The sequence below is a fragment of the Cordyceps javanica genome, chromosome 1 (genome assembly GCF_051103115.1).
Source record: "Cordyceps javanica chromosome 1, complete sequence".
NCBI classification, from domain to species: Eukaryota; Fungi; Ascomycota; class Sordariomycetes; order Hypocreales; family Cordycipitaceae; genus Cordyceps; species Cordyceps javanica.
Window position 1 is genome coordinate 3,102,143 of NC_139295.1, and position 18,083 is coordinate 3,120,225.

The window sequence follows — 18,083 nt, forward strand, 5'->3', positions numbered from 1 at the left end:
CGTCATTTTCAGGCCGTGGAATCTGCCATATCACACTGTCTTGATCCTGTTTTGACACTGCACAAAAAGGTCTAAACGATCCGAACTGCTTCATCATGAAGGGGAATTCCCCAGAAATCATATTAGTACTCTGTGCGCTTCACTTCAAACTGTCGCCACCACCCATTCCGCAACCGATATTCCTCATCTAGTTTCAAGACTGTCATTGTGTGGCCAGCGCGCCCGCAATTATGCATGCCCGCGCATCGACATGCGCCACAGATGTTCAACGTTCCTCCGTTGCACATTCTGCAATTCAGTACTTGGTAGGGAGTCACAGATTGGGTGCAAATGCTACAATACGTCAAGTCTGGGTTGACAGTTCTCATCCAACTTGCCGTCGCACTCAAACTCTGGTCGGTTTTGTGCAGCCATCCCCGTACGGTGGTTCGATCCAGACGCTGAGACCAGGTTTGCAAGCTTCGTCCAAAGACGTCGGTCACTGTAAGAAGATGAACTCTTTGCCGGAACTGGAGGGTCTTTAAAACTTCAACAAAACACCCGCGGCTTTGGTTTATCAGTGCAGCATGCGGGATTGTCGCACCAGTTGTATCTTGGCACCGCACATTAGCCCCTCGCTCTACCAGCAACGAACAAAGGGTTGTGTGGCCCTGCCAGCATGCATAGAAGAGTGCAGTCCTGGCCTGGTTGTCTGATATATCTATGCCACTGTTTCTCGTTCGACACAACAGGGCGCTGGCTGCTTCGAGATTGCCATACCAAGCGGCAACATGCAAAGGGGTTGGACCAGTGTTGTCTGTTCCGAATGGATTCGCTCCGCTGCTTATCAGCTGGTTGACCATCCTGGCACCAGAACTGCGAGCTGCCTCATGAAGCGCAGTAGTACCCATTCGATCGGCTCTATTGATAGAAACACCGAGATCTTTCAGAACCTTGACCACATGCTCATTGGACCAGTGCATCGCTGCTACATGCATAGGGGTTGACCCTCTCCTGTTCCCTGCATTGGCATTCGCGCCTTGTCGTATCAAGAGCTGGATCATACTAATATCACCACGCCAAGCCGCAGAGTGAAGCAGTGTTTCTCTCGTTTCCCAAGTGCTGTTGATGTTTGAGCCACCACCAAGGCACCACCGAACCAAGCTCTGGTCTCCGCGATTCGCCGCACAATGCAATAGTTTATCCTGTGCTTCTGAGCCCCTCGGGCGTGCGCCGAACGTGTAGAGAATTTTGACTATCTTCAAAGACGCAATATTCACTGCTCCTAATAGATAACGGCCGTCAAAGCATAGATTAGGACATGCCCCGTTAGCAATCAACAACTCAGCTACTTTGAAAGCATCGAGAAATATGCAGTCGAACAAGTATCTCCTCGTAGAGGCATAATTTACTCTCAGCTCTTGGCTATGCTCGACCAAGGTTCGGAAAACAATTGGATCATCCAACTTTACTGCTTTGGCACAAAAGTCGAGGTCGTTCATTGAAAGAGAGGCGCCATATCGGAGAAGTAGCGCCGCGACATCCAAATGACGCCGAGCGATTGCCGCGCTTAGCAACATGTGACCGTTCGGATTTGCGCCCCGGTCCAGCAATAATTGCGCATTACGTGCTTGGCCAAAACGAACAGCTTCCTCATACAGGTATTGGATGTCTAAAATGCTGTCGGAAAGGCGGGCGGCGTCTAGCAGAAGTGACGGTCATCTCGTGCGGAAAGAGCCACCGTCAGTAGTATCGACATTTCCAAACATCTAAAACCCTAACATCTAGCTAGCTCCTAGTCGAATGTCGTGTAGTTTTCTAATTTTATCCGCCACTCGATCAGCAGTATTTAAATCTACTAGTGACCAACTACCGCCACGAAATAATTTCAGAACAATGCACACGACGAAGAAGACAAATTGCTGCGACCGAGTTAGGTGGTGTAGAATACGGATTGATTAAGGAATCTGACTTACAAGGAGAAAGGTGGAAAGAAAGGGCGTTGGATGGAACTTCTTCCACAACAGAGCGCTGTTGGCCACCACCAGGACAAAGAGACAGCCCGCAAGCGCCATGTATCCTAGAAATGGCTGCATATGGCTTCGGTAAGGATAATCTCGGTAATGCCTCTGGTCCCAGCGGCGCACTTGTGAGAGTTCTAAAGCCTCCAGCGCTGCCCGATGTTTAAAGATGCTGCGATTGCGTCAGCCAAAAGGTTTCATGGCGCCAGCTATGCAGTTGTGACTTACCAATGGTAGTACCTTATAAATGCCCAGCATTCAAACGCCCAGACTATGATGACGGAGTCGGAGCCCATGGTCGTGAGGACCTCGATGAACATGGAGATGTTGGTGGAATTCTTGTGCAGCTGTAGGAACGGCACCCAGCAAAATGACAAAGCGGAGAAGATCATGGCGCGCATTGGGACCCGGTGGCGGTTTGTCTTGCCGAACCACGCGAGGAACCGCAGCAGAAGCGGCTGGCCGGGCGAATCGTCCAGGCGCGCCGTGAGGCCAAAGAGAGCGCGCGAAGCGACGTAGAGGTTGGTACCCGCGCAGGTCAACGCCGTGAAGACGAGGAAGACGTTGAAAACGTGATCGAGCGGCGGGAGACCGGCTTCGATGGCGATGGCGACGAAGGCTGACGTGGTGCTCCCCGTGCCGTAGGTCGTGTGGTTATTGCTCGGGCTGGTGCTGTTGCACTCCTTGCTGTCGACCCAGCTCAGCCGCGGGAGGCGGCAATCATCGCGACGAATATTGAATGAAGCTAGCACCCCAGCAAGGACGTAGGCAATGGTAGCGAGCACGGGGATGTAGACGGAAGAGAAGCGGACGGTCTGCCCGATGAGCAACTCGTCGCTGGAGCGCTCGCTGAGGTCAGTGTTCGTTCTTGTGTTGGCGTTGGGCCAGCGGGCCTCGAGCGCAGACGCAGCTACGACTTCAACACCGACGTAGGCGAAACTGGCGATTGAAATGGACATGCTGTAACCCTTGTCAGTCAATATGAGCATAAGATTGAGGCTATGCATACTCACGCTAAGCTGTTGAACCAGTTTTCGGCTGCGTTTTTATCGTATTCGACCGGATTATTCCAAACTATACATGTTAGAATTGCATGTTAACAAAGTATGTAAAACACCATACATCCGGTTCCAGTCGCTTCGTGACCATTACCAGCTATTGTTTCGTCAGCGTTGGCTTCCTCATGCAGGATGGAGCGTCAGACCTCCCACATTAATGGCGACCATGAAGCATATAACAATGAATAAGAATATCAGCTTAATGCTGCTGCTTATGACCTCGAACCACCCGTAAATCTAATATACGTCAGCCAGTGTCGTGTCAGACGGCGCCCTTCACTCACGTCGATCCTGAAGCAGTTTAGAAATATGAGGAAACAGGGAATTAGAAAGTACAAGACGGCGCCATCGAAAGCTTTGTCGTCTTGCTTCCAAAAGTGAATTTCTGCAGCAGACGTTGCGACAAGAGCCGCAAACGAAGCAGCATATGTGAACCTGCCGGATATTTTAGCCATTGGCCGCAGTGGTCGTTGCAGATGTTCGCACGAACCAGTAGGTTATTCCAACCGCAATGCCTAGTTCCGGGTCTATGAACTCGCTAACGTATACGGATAGAGCGCCTGGTACTGGCCAGATGCAGAGCATTTCTGTGATGCACTGCATGACAGCCCACGCGAGAATACCGGGCAGCAAGAACGCCAGCAGAGTCGAGAGCGGCCCGCCCAGCTCCAGAATCTGGCCGCCTCTCCAGTACAAGCCCGTCCCCAACGTTGCATTGACAGCAATCATCTTTGAGACACTCGTGTCAGTCCTCGGAACAGCTCTCGACACGTTTAGTCGCTCTCCTTACCGACAGATGGATGCCGCGAAGCTTGCGGTGCACAAGACGATCTTGACTCGGCGTGACAACCACTCGCCGTTCCCGGCGTCTGACAAGACGTTTCGGCTCATCATTCGCCCTTGTGGCGTTGGAATGATCTGTAGTGACCGATCTAGAATCTCTGGATTCATGTACAGAGGTGGACGCGTCCCAACTATTCGGTGTGCTTGGCTGTGAGATGCGCGAAGGATCTGGGCTCAGTCGTGATGTGTCGCGGCTTAGTACAGGCTGAACAATCTGCAGAGGATCTACATTGTCATTCTGTACTGCTTGTCTCTCGTTGCTGGGCCCATTCTCCTCTGGCTCGTGTATGCTGGGCAGTGTGCTGAGCGCTACCTCGCCTTGGTGATCTCGTCCATCCAGCAGATGCTGCACCCAATCCGGCCACTGAGAAGTCATTGCCACGACACGACAAGGCGGTCGTCACGAATGATCATTTCGGTCCGTGTACAAGGCGGTTGACACGTCCAAGTCTGTGACGAATAGGAAAAAGTCGTGGGTCTTTCTACATGGGAGCATCTACTATCCGCACGCGATCGCGGGACGGGGCGAAACGCAAGGCTTAATACGTGGGATGGCGCAGCTATCAGTAGACTTTTACCAGCAGAGCCGACACTTTTTGCAAAGGCAAAATTTGCGAACAACAGCCTCACTTTCGCTGCCAACTGGAATAAAGCGCCTGTGTAGGTGAATGATCAGCGCGACTGGCCTCTCTCGCCGCGCCCGAACAAGGATCCGACGTTCAGCTAGTCAACGCCACCGCCCAGCCGCACACGTTAGCTGCAGTAGCCACCTTCCGTTTAACTGGCTGCAGGCTCCTGAAGCTGCGATAGTCAAGCTCATCTTGCCACATTAGTGCGGCCGCGCCCCCCCGTGATATCAACCTGCGCCACCTGGAAAATGTAAGGTTTGACCGCGGCAGAGACTCGCGGGGGGTGCCTGGGGTGACCCCGTCTGTAGCCGTGCTGTCACCCTCTCGGTGCGGAGAATGTCTAGAAATCTGGCGATGTGGCCAAGGCGACACGTTGAAGCAGCTTTCTCTCCGAGAGGGCGCACCCTTTTGAAACTGACATCTGCCAAGCAGTTACCGGAAGAAGAACAACATCATGGACCAGCAAACTAGCCAGAACTCATGCAAGAAGTACCTGAAGAAGACAAGCCTACAGTCACTTCTGGAGAGCCTGTTCCCCCCACAGACGGAATTCAATATTCGAGTGAGGGTTCCCCCTTGCCGGGGGTCGGTCCTCCAATTACAAAGAGACAACTGACTCCGAGGATAGATGCGCGATGACCAGTGGACCTTTACTGCACCAAGAAAAGTATTGACTGTATGTAGTTGATCTCACTCACTTGCTGTCTGATCAAGTTTGGAGACTTTATCCCGGCTAACGAATCCAGCATGAGATAGAGTGCGGGTTCGACCACACCCATATCAAATTGCTTGCTGATGCTAACAACGACTCGCAGCGCCGTTAGGGACGACTGATGGCGCGCCTGTTCAAACCCGACAATATGCCCAGTCCAGTTGCATAGATGCGGAATGGAGAGATTGTGTGGATCAGACTTGTGGCTATGCCGTGTCGCAGTCCGCGAGGGCACCCCGCGAGGCAGACCACCAAGTGAGACGGCGAACCCGTGGCAGGGGAAGGAGGCTTATAGGCCATGGCGCAGAGGGGGGAAGTCTTTTTTGTTCATGAAATACCACATTATAGCGCCTTTGTTCTAGAATAATTCCATTTGCATTCGTCATCTTTTCCTTTTCCTTCTTCTAAAATCCGGACCAAGATCGCGCTCCATCGTCCTTGTGTCTGTCACTAAACCGAGAAACGACGACTCCCAGTGCATAGATCACGGCGTCCTCGACCATGAATGAGTGCTGCGTCGCCAGCGTCAAGGAGCCGGTCCAGGTGCTCTCGCTTGCAACGCCATCTTCATCGCAACAGGCGTCAAGTGACTGCCAATTCTTCTCCGACGGCGCTAGCCTCGATGAGTATCTTTGTAGCAGCACAGGTCAAAGCTACAGCTGCCGTCTCATGTACGTTTGCAAGAGTCCAGCCTCACAGGTGGCTGCCCAGCCAGCCAAAAGACGCCCAGCGCTCATCTCCAACATTTAGCTCCATCTGCCAGCGCAATTCCTGGCGCCCGCTGCAGTTGACGAGCTCCATGCTGTCACTCATCATCGACAAGCACGGTTTCAGTGCTAATCTCCGAGATCTTACCTCGTGCTATTATACCAAGAATAATGATCTGGAAGACTCCTTCTGCGTTCCGTTTACTCTATCTTCGGATGGACCATGGCTGGGTCCGACACTTCTATATGCGCCCCCCCCCCTCATGTCTCCTTTCTAACAATCATGTAGAAATTCTATATACCATTCGGTACCCCGAGTTCAAAGAGAGCGAGGAAGAATGGTCGATCCGCCAGACGGGTATCTGCCATCGCATCAACACCGAAACACGACAAAGTATTGTCCTGCTTCTCAGCCCCAAACCTAAATCCAAGTCTCATGAAAAGGTCTATGAATATTTGACAACTCCGAGCAACCAGTACACTGGCAATACCTGGTTTGCGCTACACAACGTTTTACTAGAAGCCCATCTTCCTGCTTGGCGATCTTTTAACAAGACTTGCGAAGCAGAGTTTCTACCCATCGTGAGTGAAACCGGATACAACTGCGCAAAAAGACACTCGATTTAGCTGACAGCCTCCAGTCAAATACCACCTTTGCCACTTACATTGATGAGCCTCTCCGCATCGGCTACGACCAGCTCAGTGCCCTGTCCAGTCTCGAGGCCCGCTTCCTCAAGATTACCAGCCTCGTTTCCAGCACCGCCGAGCTTCTGGACGAGCTTGTCGGCTTCCTCCACGCAGTCCCCGACGTTGCCAACGACAGCAGACGCCAGAACGCACTCGGCCACAGCTTGAAGAACCACCGACGACACTGCACCTCGTACCTGCGGAGCGCAAACTTTCTCAAAGAACGGGTAGAAGCAGCGTCGCAACTGCTCGCGAATACGCTGTCGTTCCGCGACCAAGTCATTGCGAATGAACAAAACGGAAACATGCTGCAGCTGAATAAGAGCGCAGTGTTCATCACAACGTTGACTCTGATATATGCGCCGGCTTCATTCGTCGCAGTAAGCTTACAAGCACTACTGTCCTCGGGTTAACATCTAACGACCATGATTCAGACATTTTTTGGAATGAACTTCTTCGCCATGGACCAGCCCAACAGTCAAATTGTCTGCACAGCCATGATTTGGATATATATAGTGACCACATTCGTCTTCACAATTGTGACAGTCATATTCTACTACTGGCTGCTGCGCCACGACGGCGTCCTCTTCGGCCGCCTCGCTCCGAAAGTGCCTGTCAACGCAGACTGGAAAGGGTTCGTGCGGCGCTTGACGAAACTTGACAATTCTGTTGAGATGCAGGCATATCATTCTTGATTGGGAAACAGTCTTCTTGCTTCGGCTCTTTCTTGTTTAATTTTCTTCTTTAGATAATTGTGTAATACAGCGCGTATGGGCTATGACTGGCCGTGCTTAGGAACGGATATCTTGTGGATGACGCGACGGCTTGCCCCGGTCAGCGACGCGACAATGATGAGAGTTTTGCCTGTCGACTCGACTGCCACAGCAACCACATCGTCGCCAACTACAAGACCAGGAATCTTGACAAGCTCTCGGACCGCCAACGTCGGCGAGAGGCTCACCTCCATGAGCTTCATATTCTGCTTGGAAGCAACGTTTCCGATCGCAAACAGTCTACCAGTAGGACCACTATTGAAGAGCTTTGCTATACGGTAGTGTGGAATATCTCGCTGATCATCAGCGTGAGCACCATACTCGTCAAATCTCTGGAGGTGGAATCGTTTGCCGCGGGTGATGAGTGCGCAGGAATTTCTATCATTCACAACGCAGAATGTCGTGAAAAAGCCCGACGTCGAGCTTCCATCGAATCCCTTTTGTCTTGGTTAGGGACCATATCACTTTACTGTTTCCACTGACTGCTTACAAGAGACACAATGTTGAGTATATCGATTGTCGGGCATGCTGGAACCGACGAGTCATCCATCCAAATATGAGCGATGGGGATTTTGTGCTCGCGGGTCTTTGCCGTCAGCTCAGGTCGAACGACAACATACGCATCGTCAGTGTCCGATACGGAAAGATGCTCTATGTCCGCTGCCGGCCAATCCAGTTCAATAGCGTTGCGCAGTAGTGCATGAGAGCGCGAAATTCGCACAGAATCCTGGGAATGAGAGTCGCTGCTTTCGGACAGATAACTGAATACTGTTAAAGATTTATATCGCGAATAACCAAGTTTGCCAAATACCTCAGTTCTTGGCGTATAAAGGCAATCATGCCAGGCAGGCTGGCATAAACGAGCATGCCCGCTCCACGCACATTCGTCTCGTTCCTCATGACGAAAACGAGCGTTTTACTATTTGGCGAAACTGCAATGTTTCGTATTGCCGGAACGTCAAGAGAGATGCGGTACATGCTGGTCAGATTCAAGTCAACTTGCCTGCCGCCCTCCAAGTCGAAAACATAAAGCTTCTTCGTATTAGCACCCGAAAAAGGTTGAAGGAGAGCATCCTCACAGAATTCTTTCCCATTGTCGAAGCGACAAGATATCTCTTGGTCAAACATAGACTCTGTAGGAAGCAATCTGTATCACCCAAGATCCATTCACTCGGGGGGGTGCTGGCGTGCCCCTCTGTGACTGAAAGGGACTCCGATGTATAAAGAACAATTTTGCCGTTAGTACAGTATGCCAGGGAATTCGCGTTTGGCGATATAGCCAATCCCTTGTAATCCTCTGATGATGAGAAGCGCTGACTGGCAATTTTGATGGCGGACGAAGACTTATTTCTATCACAGGACGTTAGTCAAACAGAGGCGCACGGGGTACATTTGGATTGCTTGCTTTGTAGGAAGGAGTTTCTGTTTCTGCTGCTGTATAAAGTTTTGGGAGACTGCCTGTATAACGGACGGGCGCCGGTCGTTTAATGCAGCTTGAAGTATTCTATAGGTCGTCTCTAGCTCGAACTTGACGGTGGCTGCAGGACAGCGTTGACTTTGATCAACCTTGAGCACCGACTCTTGTAGAAAGGTAAGCATATGAGATAACGCTCTTCGTTCTTCATTATGACGATGCGCCGCCTCCGATATAAGTCTTTCGTGTCGTGACTTTATTTCAGGGTGAACCTTGGCTGACTTGAAATGAGCAGCACGCAAAAAGAATCGGTCAGAGCCATCCGCCCGGTGGTGGTTCTGGCGAGCATCGGCGTAGTCATCGACACCAGCGGCACCACCGCCGAGGTAGGCGAAAACAACACTCAAAACGCATCCAAGGGCCCATACATCAGCTCCAGTCTTCATCACGGCGACGGCAGCGATTGATTCGGGAGGCAGCCAGGTGCCCTCCCCTCGACGGTTCAAGGTAGATGGTAGCGATGGGTCTTGTAGCTTCTTGCGGCGAACAAACAAGCTATTGAAGTCATTCTCTCGGTAGCTCAACTGTCCAGTCCGTGTTTTTACGCGCGCCATTCCGAAATCGCTGAGTTTCCAGACGTTGCGGTTGTTTTCGTGGAAAATCAGCACGTTGCTGGGATTCAGATCCATGTGGTAACAGACAAGCTCCTCCAACTCTTCGGTCTGCATGCCGCTGTGTAGATAATGTAGACCACTCGCAAGACCAGCAGCAGAATATATCATGTCTGCTTTATTCTTTAGCTCCTGGGGGGCATTGCGGTGCTGCACCATCATGTACGTATGCAGATCGCAGATTGCGACCGGCATGAACAGGCTGTAGCTTGACTCAATCTGTAAACAGCCCCAACTTTGCACAATGTTGTGCTCCCGTTTCTGGAAATTTGCGCTCAGTATCTTCTTCATGATTGTGTACTCCTCCCGCGCACGATTCACATCGGCGATAATGTAGTCCTTCCGCGCCATATACTGGGGCTTGCCATTGTAAGCCTTGGCGGCTTCCGCAAACGCGTCGAAGAAGTGATTCTTGGCGACCTTGACACGGTAGACTTTTCCAAAGGAACCCTCTCCCAGGAAGTCCTCTGCGAGATACGGCAATCGCTGGCAGCTCGCGTCTTGCACAATGACCTCTTCGCGATTGCGCAGCACCACTGCACAAAAGCAAGCCTGGTTGCTGAAAAACCGGTCTGCTTCGACATGATCTCCGAACAAATCATTGAGTTGCGATCGACTCAGTGGAAGAAGACCTAATTTCTTGTCATCGACGTCGAAAACCGGCCACGAGTCTACCGCGACCAGCCGGTGCAGAGCAGTGACGGCCGCGTCGATGCTGCACGAGGCAAATACAAGAGTTCCCCAGAAGTTGGAAAGTTTTCTAGCCTCTACCCGATCTACAAACTCATCCTCCAACAAGGTCACGCCATTTGACGCTACCTGGCCAGCCGGCACGAGACAGCGAAATAGCTGTCTCAGAAGAGAGTGGTTGTCGCGTTGAAACAAGAGCTTGACAGTGCCACGTGGTGCGAACCTAAATCTCCCATCGTCTTTTCTCTCCAACTTTTCAAAAATTTCTCGATATATAATTTTGCGCGTCTCCTCGTATGACGACGCCATGCCACATGAGCATGTATTGGGGAGGACTGGGAGGGGACTCGGCCGTAACGCAGTGAAGAAAATGGGACTGGACTATACTTGCGGTCGCTTGGCGTGGATAGCCCCCCAGACGCCCGAGTTGAGACAGAGAATGAATTTGGGAAGTGATCCAAGAGGCATCTCCTCGCGTGCTGTTCCCGAGGCCGCCGAGACATGAATAGTGAGGCGGCGGCCTCGCGCGCTGTCAGCCTAACGCCACTAATCTCAACACACAGCGAGAGCACAGCCGAGGCACCCCTGAACAGCTGGCTCTGGTCATAACAGCGATGGAGGATCCGCGGCTGAATGTCCGCTGCCACATTTGTGATGATGAGTTATTGAGTATGGGTGCGCTTCAGGCTTACGCGATCATTTTCTGCACGTTGTTTGCCTTAGCCGAGGAATCAAGATCGATTCGATGGCTCAGAATAAAAGCCGTTGAGACTATCCGTACTTCGGACTCAATAGCAACAAACCCCTGACACACATCCTATCCACAGCCGAGTCCGGACGAGACAAGTGCTTGGGGCATATTGGTGGATGAACGGAATCTCGGTGGTCTGTTCGCCAACGTACGATCTTTTGGCTGCGTATTGACATGCCATTGATAGTTCTCTAGCTCTCGAAGACAGGGTGACATGTCATGGACAGACGGCGCGAGGTCCGAGCGGGCCTCGAAAGCCAGAAACGGCCGGGCGGGAGTTAATCTGTCAGTCTGTCAACTCGGGCCCCCGGCAATGCCTGAAGCTTGGCCGCTTCGTTCCGTGGACGGACCAAGTTGCCAAGTACTCTGGCTGTGCATTGACACTGTATTATTCACCGATGCAACTCCCAATGCGGACACCTTACTCGTTACCAATGGTAGTGACGACCCACGTTACCACGCCGTTGGAGCTCTTGGTTGGTCTCGCTTCAAGATGGAGGATCGACGGAAAATCACAAATTGTTGCCACTTTGGTCAGTAGGTTCCGGCCCGGGAAGAGGGTCGGTTACCGTTGGCAAATAGGCTAATGTCAAATAGCCTTGGGGGAACGAGTCATGTCTTAGCTCCTGGCCTGCTTTCTGTTGATTGGGAAATGCGCTGTTGTTGTAAACGCTACGTGTCTGAGACTGCCGAGCAAGAAGTTGGCGGCAGCACATAGAACGACCTGTTTTCCCCTCTGGGTTGCTTCCCATAGTTCCACGCAGGCGGGGACCAAGTTGATTCTGCTGGAAACTTGCCCACACATAGGTTTGCCCCCTCCGGAAAATCGCGATGTCGAACTGCCGTTCACAGGGAAGACCCTTGTTCACCGCTGCCACTAGGCCAACCCCTGAAGTGGGCTAAGACGCTTATTCAGTAGCTACCCATCCCAATAGTGTTGATCCATTCGACTGTTGGCCTTGGAAATCTCCCGGCAAAGGCACAGAGCTTGTTTTAGTTGGGGGGAGACAATGCGCGCCAGTGCCGGCAACAACTCTCCCCCAATCACGTGGAGCCGTTTGACTCCGGTTCATTTCCTGTGTCAAGTCTGATTTTTGCGACTTAGCCTCTCAACCATTGTTGTTCTCCTCGATATATCAGAGTTACGTGCGTCCTTCGATCGGAGTTCTGTTCGCAAACATTTCCTCGCGCTCGCCCTCGCCGAATCATGTAAATCACTGCGCCGCCCGCCTCACACCCCCGACTTCGCCCGCCTGTCTACGCGACATCCAGCACAATGGCCGCTAGCCGCGGCAACGAGTTGCTGGGGGTCAATATTGCTTTCTTCGTCTTGGCATCTTGCGCAGTCTTGTTACGATGTTATACCCGCGCATGCATTTCCAAATGTTTCGGGCTTGATGATTGGCTCATGGCCCTGTCTTGTGTACGTCTGGATTCTGGCGGCCGGTTGGCCAAGTTGACCAAGTTGACCCGTCTGTTAACACTTGGACAGACATTCTTTTTGGGTTACGTGATTTGCTCGAATGCCGGAGTCCATTATGGGACAGGACAACACCGCGACGACTTGACTCCCGAGAACTACGTGATTGCGAAAAGAGTGAGTGCTAGACTTGTATGCTTGGACGAACTAGTAAAAACTGACGAGTGCTAGTTCTGGTTCCTTTGCTACATCTTTTTCGGATTAACAATGATGACGGCAAAACTATCATTTGGTTGGCTTTTGCTACGCATAGTCTGCATCCCACAGCACAAGTGGATTATCTATTTCACCTCGCTCTGTGTTGTCGTCGCCGGAGTTGCGTATTTTTTCGTAACAATGTTCCAGTGCCATCCTGTTGCGCATTACTGGAATGATGCTATCCCTGGCCACTGCATCTCCATTCACAGCTACGTCTCCTTAGCTTACCTCTATAGCGCCGTGAGCGTCGCAACGGACCTGATTTTTGCGCTCCTGCCAGCCTTCATCATTTGGCATCTTCAGATACGGAGCGATATCAGATTGGTGCTGATTTTCTTGATGGGATTGGGCTGCGTGTGAGTTGTTTCATCGCTGTTACAGGCTGCCAGTTGCTAACGCTGCATCGATCCTAGAGCGAGCGTTGCTGTTTTCGTGCGCGTAGCCTATCTTCATACATTTTACGATGCCGATTTTCTATGTGAGAGATGTTTCTTTCGTCAGTATTTCCAGAGCTAACCGAGCGCAGGGGCGACGACGGATATTGCCATCTGGTCTACCATCGAGATGGGACTGGCGCTTACCGCAGCCAGCTGTTCTACTCTACGGCCGTTGGCACGGTCTCTGGGCCTCAATATTGGGTTTACGGACTACGCCTCGGCAGCCAGCGAAGACGCACAGAATCAGTTGCGACGGCCCTCGCAGCCAGTCAACCGTCGACGGAGTGAGCTCGGCGGCGGGGTTCTCAACACGCCCGGGACCTCGCAAGATACGCTGAACCCTTACCACACACGAGACAAGTCAGACAGCTCACAAGTGATTGCAAGCTGTGTCGCGCCCAGAGTCGAGCATGCAAATGAGACGGGCAACACAGATGCCGATCTTGAGCGGGCTGCGGGTGGTATGGAGCTGTCGCCAGTCAACAGAACGATGGATTACAGCACATCGAGAAAATTTGAGAGTAGAAATGCATCCTGACAGAATACGACGGAACTGGGACCTTGATTTTTTTTTTTCAGCATTATACCCATTGCCATGCTTGGCATGCTTTTCCTTTACCTTGAGAACATTGCAAGTCGGAGGCAACAGCCACATAAGTTGGCCACTGCATCTGCATCTGGATAATAAAAGTCATATTGTAATTCATATTTGATCATCACCAGTTGCTGCCCGATAATCAGTGGTGCATAGAGAGTCGGAACGAATGCATTGCGCTCGCACATAAGACTCGCAGGGTCCTTGCCGACGAATATCTACTCAGTATGTTTCGGCATGGCGGGGCGGCGGGGGTGTATGCGTTTGTGCATGTTCGAAACACATCTACCGTATCCATCGACACTCGTCGATTGCCATTATACCCCGCGTCGGATCACCATCAGGCATGTTGCGATGAAGAGAAAAGAAAGTAGCGGTAATGGTCGACGGCATGATTCAACGCAACGCAGCTGACCGGCGTGGTGCATCATCGGCACCCACCCTTTAGCGTTTGGCAACATTCCTCGCCAGCGACAGACAGTTGGAGCCGCAGCCGCAGTGGTGCCCAACAGCTGCGCCGTCGGCGTTGGCTGGATAAAGCTATCGCATGATGCCTTGCTTGGCGCGCTCGAGACTACAAATAGATTGTCAGCAACGCCACGGCTCAACCAGCCATGACAGAACCTCGCTGCGCCTCCATTCCTGGTCGCAATTGTTCACAAGCGGCTTTTCCATAACCAAGTCCTACTTACTGGTTTGGCGATTCTAGCTGGCACGCGGCGATTACGGCCTGGCAAAAAAGTTACATGTACGTCATGCAATCGGCTCAAGTTACTCTCAGCACGGCACAAGGAGACGCCTTTGGATGGGGTTCACAGGGCACATGATTCCGGCAGATCGACGCTGCCGGACAAACTGCTACATGCATGGTAAGCAAACTTCTAAGGAAAAGAAACACGGCCTTCGTTTCGGTCCAGAAAAGCGTCAAGGTTCTCCACTGCCAGTCCCAGCTTGCGCGATAAGTTGTTGTCCGTCCAAACCATGTGCAGTAGGGATGAGTAGCGCCTATTGAGTGAGGACTACACCGAAACGGTGTCAGGGACAAAGGATGACAGCCACCACGCCTCTGCTCGTGATGTTCGCACAATGCTTTGCCAACAAGCTCGTGTCAGTTTCACTCCATTCGAATGAAGCTGCCTCCGCACTTCAGTCACATTGAGGAAGGAGGCAAGGAGGCAAGGAGGGCGACATGAATGAAAAACCGAGGAAAAAGACCAGCATCAGGTTCCCTTGCAGCCTCACTGCCTTTACCCTGTCTCGGTGGCAAAGGCGCCCCGGTCCATGCTTTTTTTTCTTCCTGTCGCTTTTAGCTGAAACACTGAGGCAGTCGAACGTTGCAGCGCCATTGGCCGGCGGCAACCGCCAGATCCCCCCTGGGCTTGGTCCACCATGGGCCAGAGTTGACAAAAAAGAACGGATCACTCAGGGGAGTCAATGGACGGGCGCTGGCCCCCCCCTGGACGCTAGCCTTTAATCGGGATGCCATTGCTTGCGGAATGCCCGATTCGTGGTCACGATTGGCCAGAGCGCAGCGGGCGCCCCTAGGAATGTGGCCCTGCATGAGGAGCTAAGGGAGCCCTCGCAGATGGGGTTCAACAGAGAGTTTCACCGTCAGGGGTATTGCAGAGGGCAAGATGACGATAAGGTGGAGGGCTTGCGAGCAGGTGGACGACCCATGGAGGGGTCGTCCGCAGAATCTGCCTCGAGGTGACCAGGCCCTGAGGTGTATTTATCTTGCGGCTTCCCGCCTCAATGTTCGTCTTGTTGTCTCTCTATCTCTTCATCCACTTCAGAACAACTCATTCTCTTTTCCTCGCAGACGGTCCTGGTGCCCGGTCTAAGAACCTCTATTCACTCCTTCTATTCACAACTACGTTCCTTCTTACGGACTATCATTGCTTGCGCAGGTCGCCTCTCTCTTCGATCCTAAGCTTGCTATTGTGTTTCACACGCACCACACACACAACGTTGATCAGTCGATACCTTTCGACACGCTACTATCCTTTCTACGTCACCCCAGGCACCAGACCAACTGTCAATTCTTAAATAACCGCTGTGCGGCCCCGACCTTCACTTTCCACACGTGTACATCCTTCTTCCTCAAGATGAAGACGTCTACCTCGTTGGCTCTTTTCAGCCTTGTCAGCGGCATCTCGGCCTATCCCGCCCTCAAGAGCATCTATGTCCGCAACTGTCAACCTGGCCACCTGGTTTGCCAGGGTCAGTCGCAGTTCGCTATCTGCAACCTTGACAGCACCGCCATCTTCATGAACGTCTCCAAGGGTACCCAGTGCGTCTGCTCCGGAAGCGACTGCACGATTACTTCCCTCGACGGCGACGCTCCAGCTCAGCCTTCTCAAGGCGCTCCCGCTCCCGCTCCTCCCTCCCAAGCACCGGCTCCGTCTACGTCTAAAGCTGCTCCCCCGGCTCCTACTTCTGCTCAAGTCCCCGCGCCAGCTTCGCCGCAGCCGACCTCTCAGGCACCGCCGCCGCCTCCTGCTTCTCAGAGTGCTGCCCCTTCTCCTTCCAATGGTGGCATTTTCAAGGAGATTCCCACCGTCACCCTTCCTGGCTCGGATGCCCCATCAGCGACGCCCTCCTCTGGCGCCGGTTCTGGCTCCGGCGGCATCGACATTGGCGCCGGAAAGAGCTACTTGAAAACCTTCCTCGGCAAGGGCGACGCCGCTGCTGGCTGGCCCCAAGAGACACAGTGGGCTAGCTTCGCCTCAATGTGGGAGGCCAACGTGAAGAATATCATTCCCAAGTCTTGCACTAGCTTTAATCAGGCCAACAACTCGCCCGAAGAGATCGCTGATCTCAAGTCCGCCATCGAGACCGTCTCCAAGTCATCTGGCGTCGATGCGCGCTTCATCCTTGCCGTCGTCATGCAGGAATCCAACGGCTGCGTTCGTGCTCCTACCACCAGCTACGGCGTCACAAACCCCGGCCTTATGCAGTCCCATAACGGTGCCAATTCGTGCTTCAACGTCAACCCCTGCCCCAAGGAGAAGATTCAGGCCATGATTGAGGATGGTGTCAACGGCACCTCCTCTGGTGATGGCCTCAAGCAGCTCCTCGCCAAGGCTGGCGGCAACGATGCCTCCTCTTTCTACAAGGCAGCCCGCATGTACAACTCGGGTTCCATTGACGCCAGCGGCGATCTTGGCAAGGGCATTGCAACTCACTGCTACTCCAGTGACATTGCGAACCGCCTGGTTGGCTGGGCCGACGGTGCCGGTAGCTGCCACCTGTAAGCGCTTTCTTTATGCCGACATAGCCGTCTACGGGTTGCATCGCGTGGTGTTTTTTTCGGTGGTCTCATTCCTCTTCTCTTCACTTCTCTTCACTTCTCTTCTCTTCACTCTTTTAGCCCTTATATTGACCGGCACAGCAGCCCGCTGGGTGCATAGCCTTTGCAATGAAAATTTACATGATTTCCACTTTCAAAAAACAAAAACAAACAAAAAGAAATAAGCTGTGACACAGAACCATTGTAAAATGCCCCATATTAAGCATGAAGAATATCAACATCGGCTGAGTCGCGATGCGAGACTGTGGGCCTGTAAAAAAGCTGTATTGGGCTTCCCTTGCATGCCGCGGGGAGGCTGGAGGCGTGGTTCGCCAAACTGCGCGACGCGATCACGAATCACACGGCGCCAATGTCTCACTGTGGAGGATTTACGTCAGGTCGATTCTATATATACGGATGTCACGAGCACAGGGGCCTGTGCGATGAAAACTTTTATTTTTTAGGGTCGGTCATCGTGACCTGAATTGAGGGTCGACACCCAGCCATCAGCTCTCTGCACGGCGGTGCAAACCGCTGGGCCCATGCAGTGCGCGCGGCTGTATGAGTAGCCAAGATGGCTCTTCCGAAATAGTGCCAAGTATTTGCGTGTTTGCCCCTTGGCCTCTCCAGCCACCTTGTTTTCACCTGGAATTCTTTTTTTGGGTGCCATGTGCTCCTTTGCGCAATCGACGGGCTCACTTGTCGCAGACCAACTCGGAAATGTGTCACTTGAACCTCATCTGGAGAAATGGCAAAGCCGCTCCCTCCCCGCCCTTTATGACCGGCTTGAAGATACATTAAAAGTCACGTCATCGACTGAAAGCTAATAGTACGTGAGAGAAAACCAATAAAATGCAACGTATCAAGACTGCTGGGGGTATCGGGCCGTGTGCGGCCACCTAATCAATGCGGCTCTGCATCTCGTCAGACTGCCTGCCCCATTACCCAGTACTGATAAGTAATGAGCTGCTGCTGACCCAGCAGAATTCACCAACCAGAAAGATTTTCGTGTACGAATATTCGCCGATACTCCTCCGCCAATAACGGTGAGCTGCTATAAGTAGCACAGCGACGCTATGTAGCAGGCGTGGCAGGGCATCGTCGAATACGCCTTGTGGAGAATAGAGGGTGGCCAATATACAAGAGCAG

The 18,083-nt window shown here is 52.4% G+C and overlaps 6 protein-coding genes across 6 annotated transcripts; 3 read left to right on the plus strand and 3 right to left on the minus strand.

The window, feature by feature from the left end:
• Window positions 1–1,937: 1,937 nt before the first annotated feature.
• Window positions 1,938–4,277, minus strand: V2A60_000933 (amino acid permease-domain-containing protein; the record flags this gene model as incomplete). The annotated part of the gene is made up of 8 exons (XM_083252299.1): window positions 1,938–2,172; window positions 2,229–2,960; window positions 3,014–3,074; window positions 3,123–3,155; window positions 3,205–3,295; window positions 3,343–3,493; window positions 3,549–3,787; window positions 3,849–4,277. 8 exons carry the CDS (start codon window positions 4,275–4,277, stop codon window positions 1,938–1,940), a joined length of 1,971 nt encoding a protein of 656 aa, XP_083108425.1.
• Window positions 4,278–5,743: 1,466 nt separating this feature from the next.
• V2A60_000934 (uncharacterized protein) lies at window positions 5,744–7,331 on the plus strand (the record flags this gene model as incomplete). The annotated part of the gene is made up of 5 exons (XM_083252300.1): window positions 5,744–5,913; window positions 5,993–6,180; window positions 6,239–6,531; window positions 6,591–7,016; window positions 7,071–7,331. The coding sequence occupies 5 exons, from the start codon at window positions 5,744–5,746 to the stop codon at window positions 7,329–7,331; spliced, it is 1,338 nt and encodes a 445-aa protein (XP_083108426.1).
• Window positions 7,332–7,411: 80 nt separating this feature from the next.
• On the minus strand, window positions 7,412–8,309 carry V2A60_000935 (uncharacterized protein; the record flags this gene model as incomplete). Its single annotated transcript, XM_083252301.1, has 3 exons — window positions 7,412–7,846; window positions 7,900–8,170; window positions 8,221–8,309. 3 exons carry the CDS (start codon window positions 8,307–8,309, stop codon window positions 7,412–7,414), a joined length of 795 nt encoding a protein of 264 aa, XP_083108427.1.
• A 453-nt stretch (window positions 8,310–8,762) lies between these two features.
• V2A60_000936 (protein kinase family protein) lies at window positions 8,763–10,493 on the minus strand (the record flags this gene model as incomplete). Its single annotated transcript, XM_083252302.1, has 1 exon — window positions 8,763–10,493. One exon carries the CDS (start codon window positions 10,491–10,493, stop codon window positions 8,763–8,765), a length of 1,731 nt encoding a protein of 576 aa, XP_083108428.1.
• A 2,258-nt stretch (window positions 10,494–12,751) lies between these two features.
• Window positions 12,752–13,588, plus strand: V2A60_000937 (uncharacterized protein; the record flags this gene model as incomplete). Its single annotated transcript, XM_083252303.1, has 3 exons — window positions 12,752–12,969; window positions 13,027–13,091; window positions 13,140–13,588. 3 exons carry the CDS (start codon window positions 12,752–12,754, stop codon window positions 13,586–13,588), a joined length of 732 nt encoding a protein of 243 aa, XP_083108429.1.
• A 2,162-nt stretch (window positions 13,589–15,750) lies between these two features.
• V2A60_000938 (uncharacterized protein) lies at window positions 15,751–16,899 on the plus strand (the record flags this gene model as incomplete). Its single annotated transcript, XM_083252304.1, has 1 exon — window positions 15,751–16,899. One exon carries the CDS (start codon window positions 15,751–15,753, stop codon window positions 16,897–16,899), a length of 1,149 nt encoding a protein of 382 aa, XP_083108430.1.
• Between the last annotated feature and the right edge of the window lie 1,184 nt (window positions 16,900–18,083).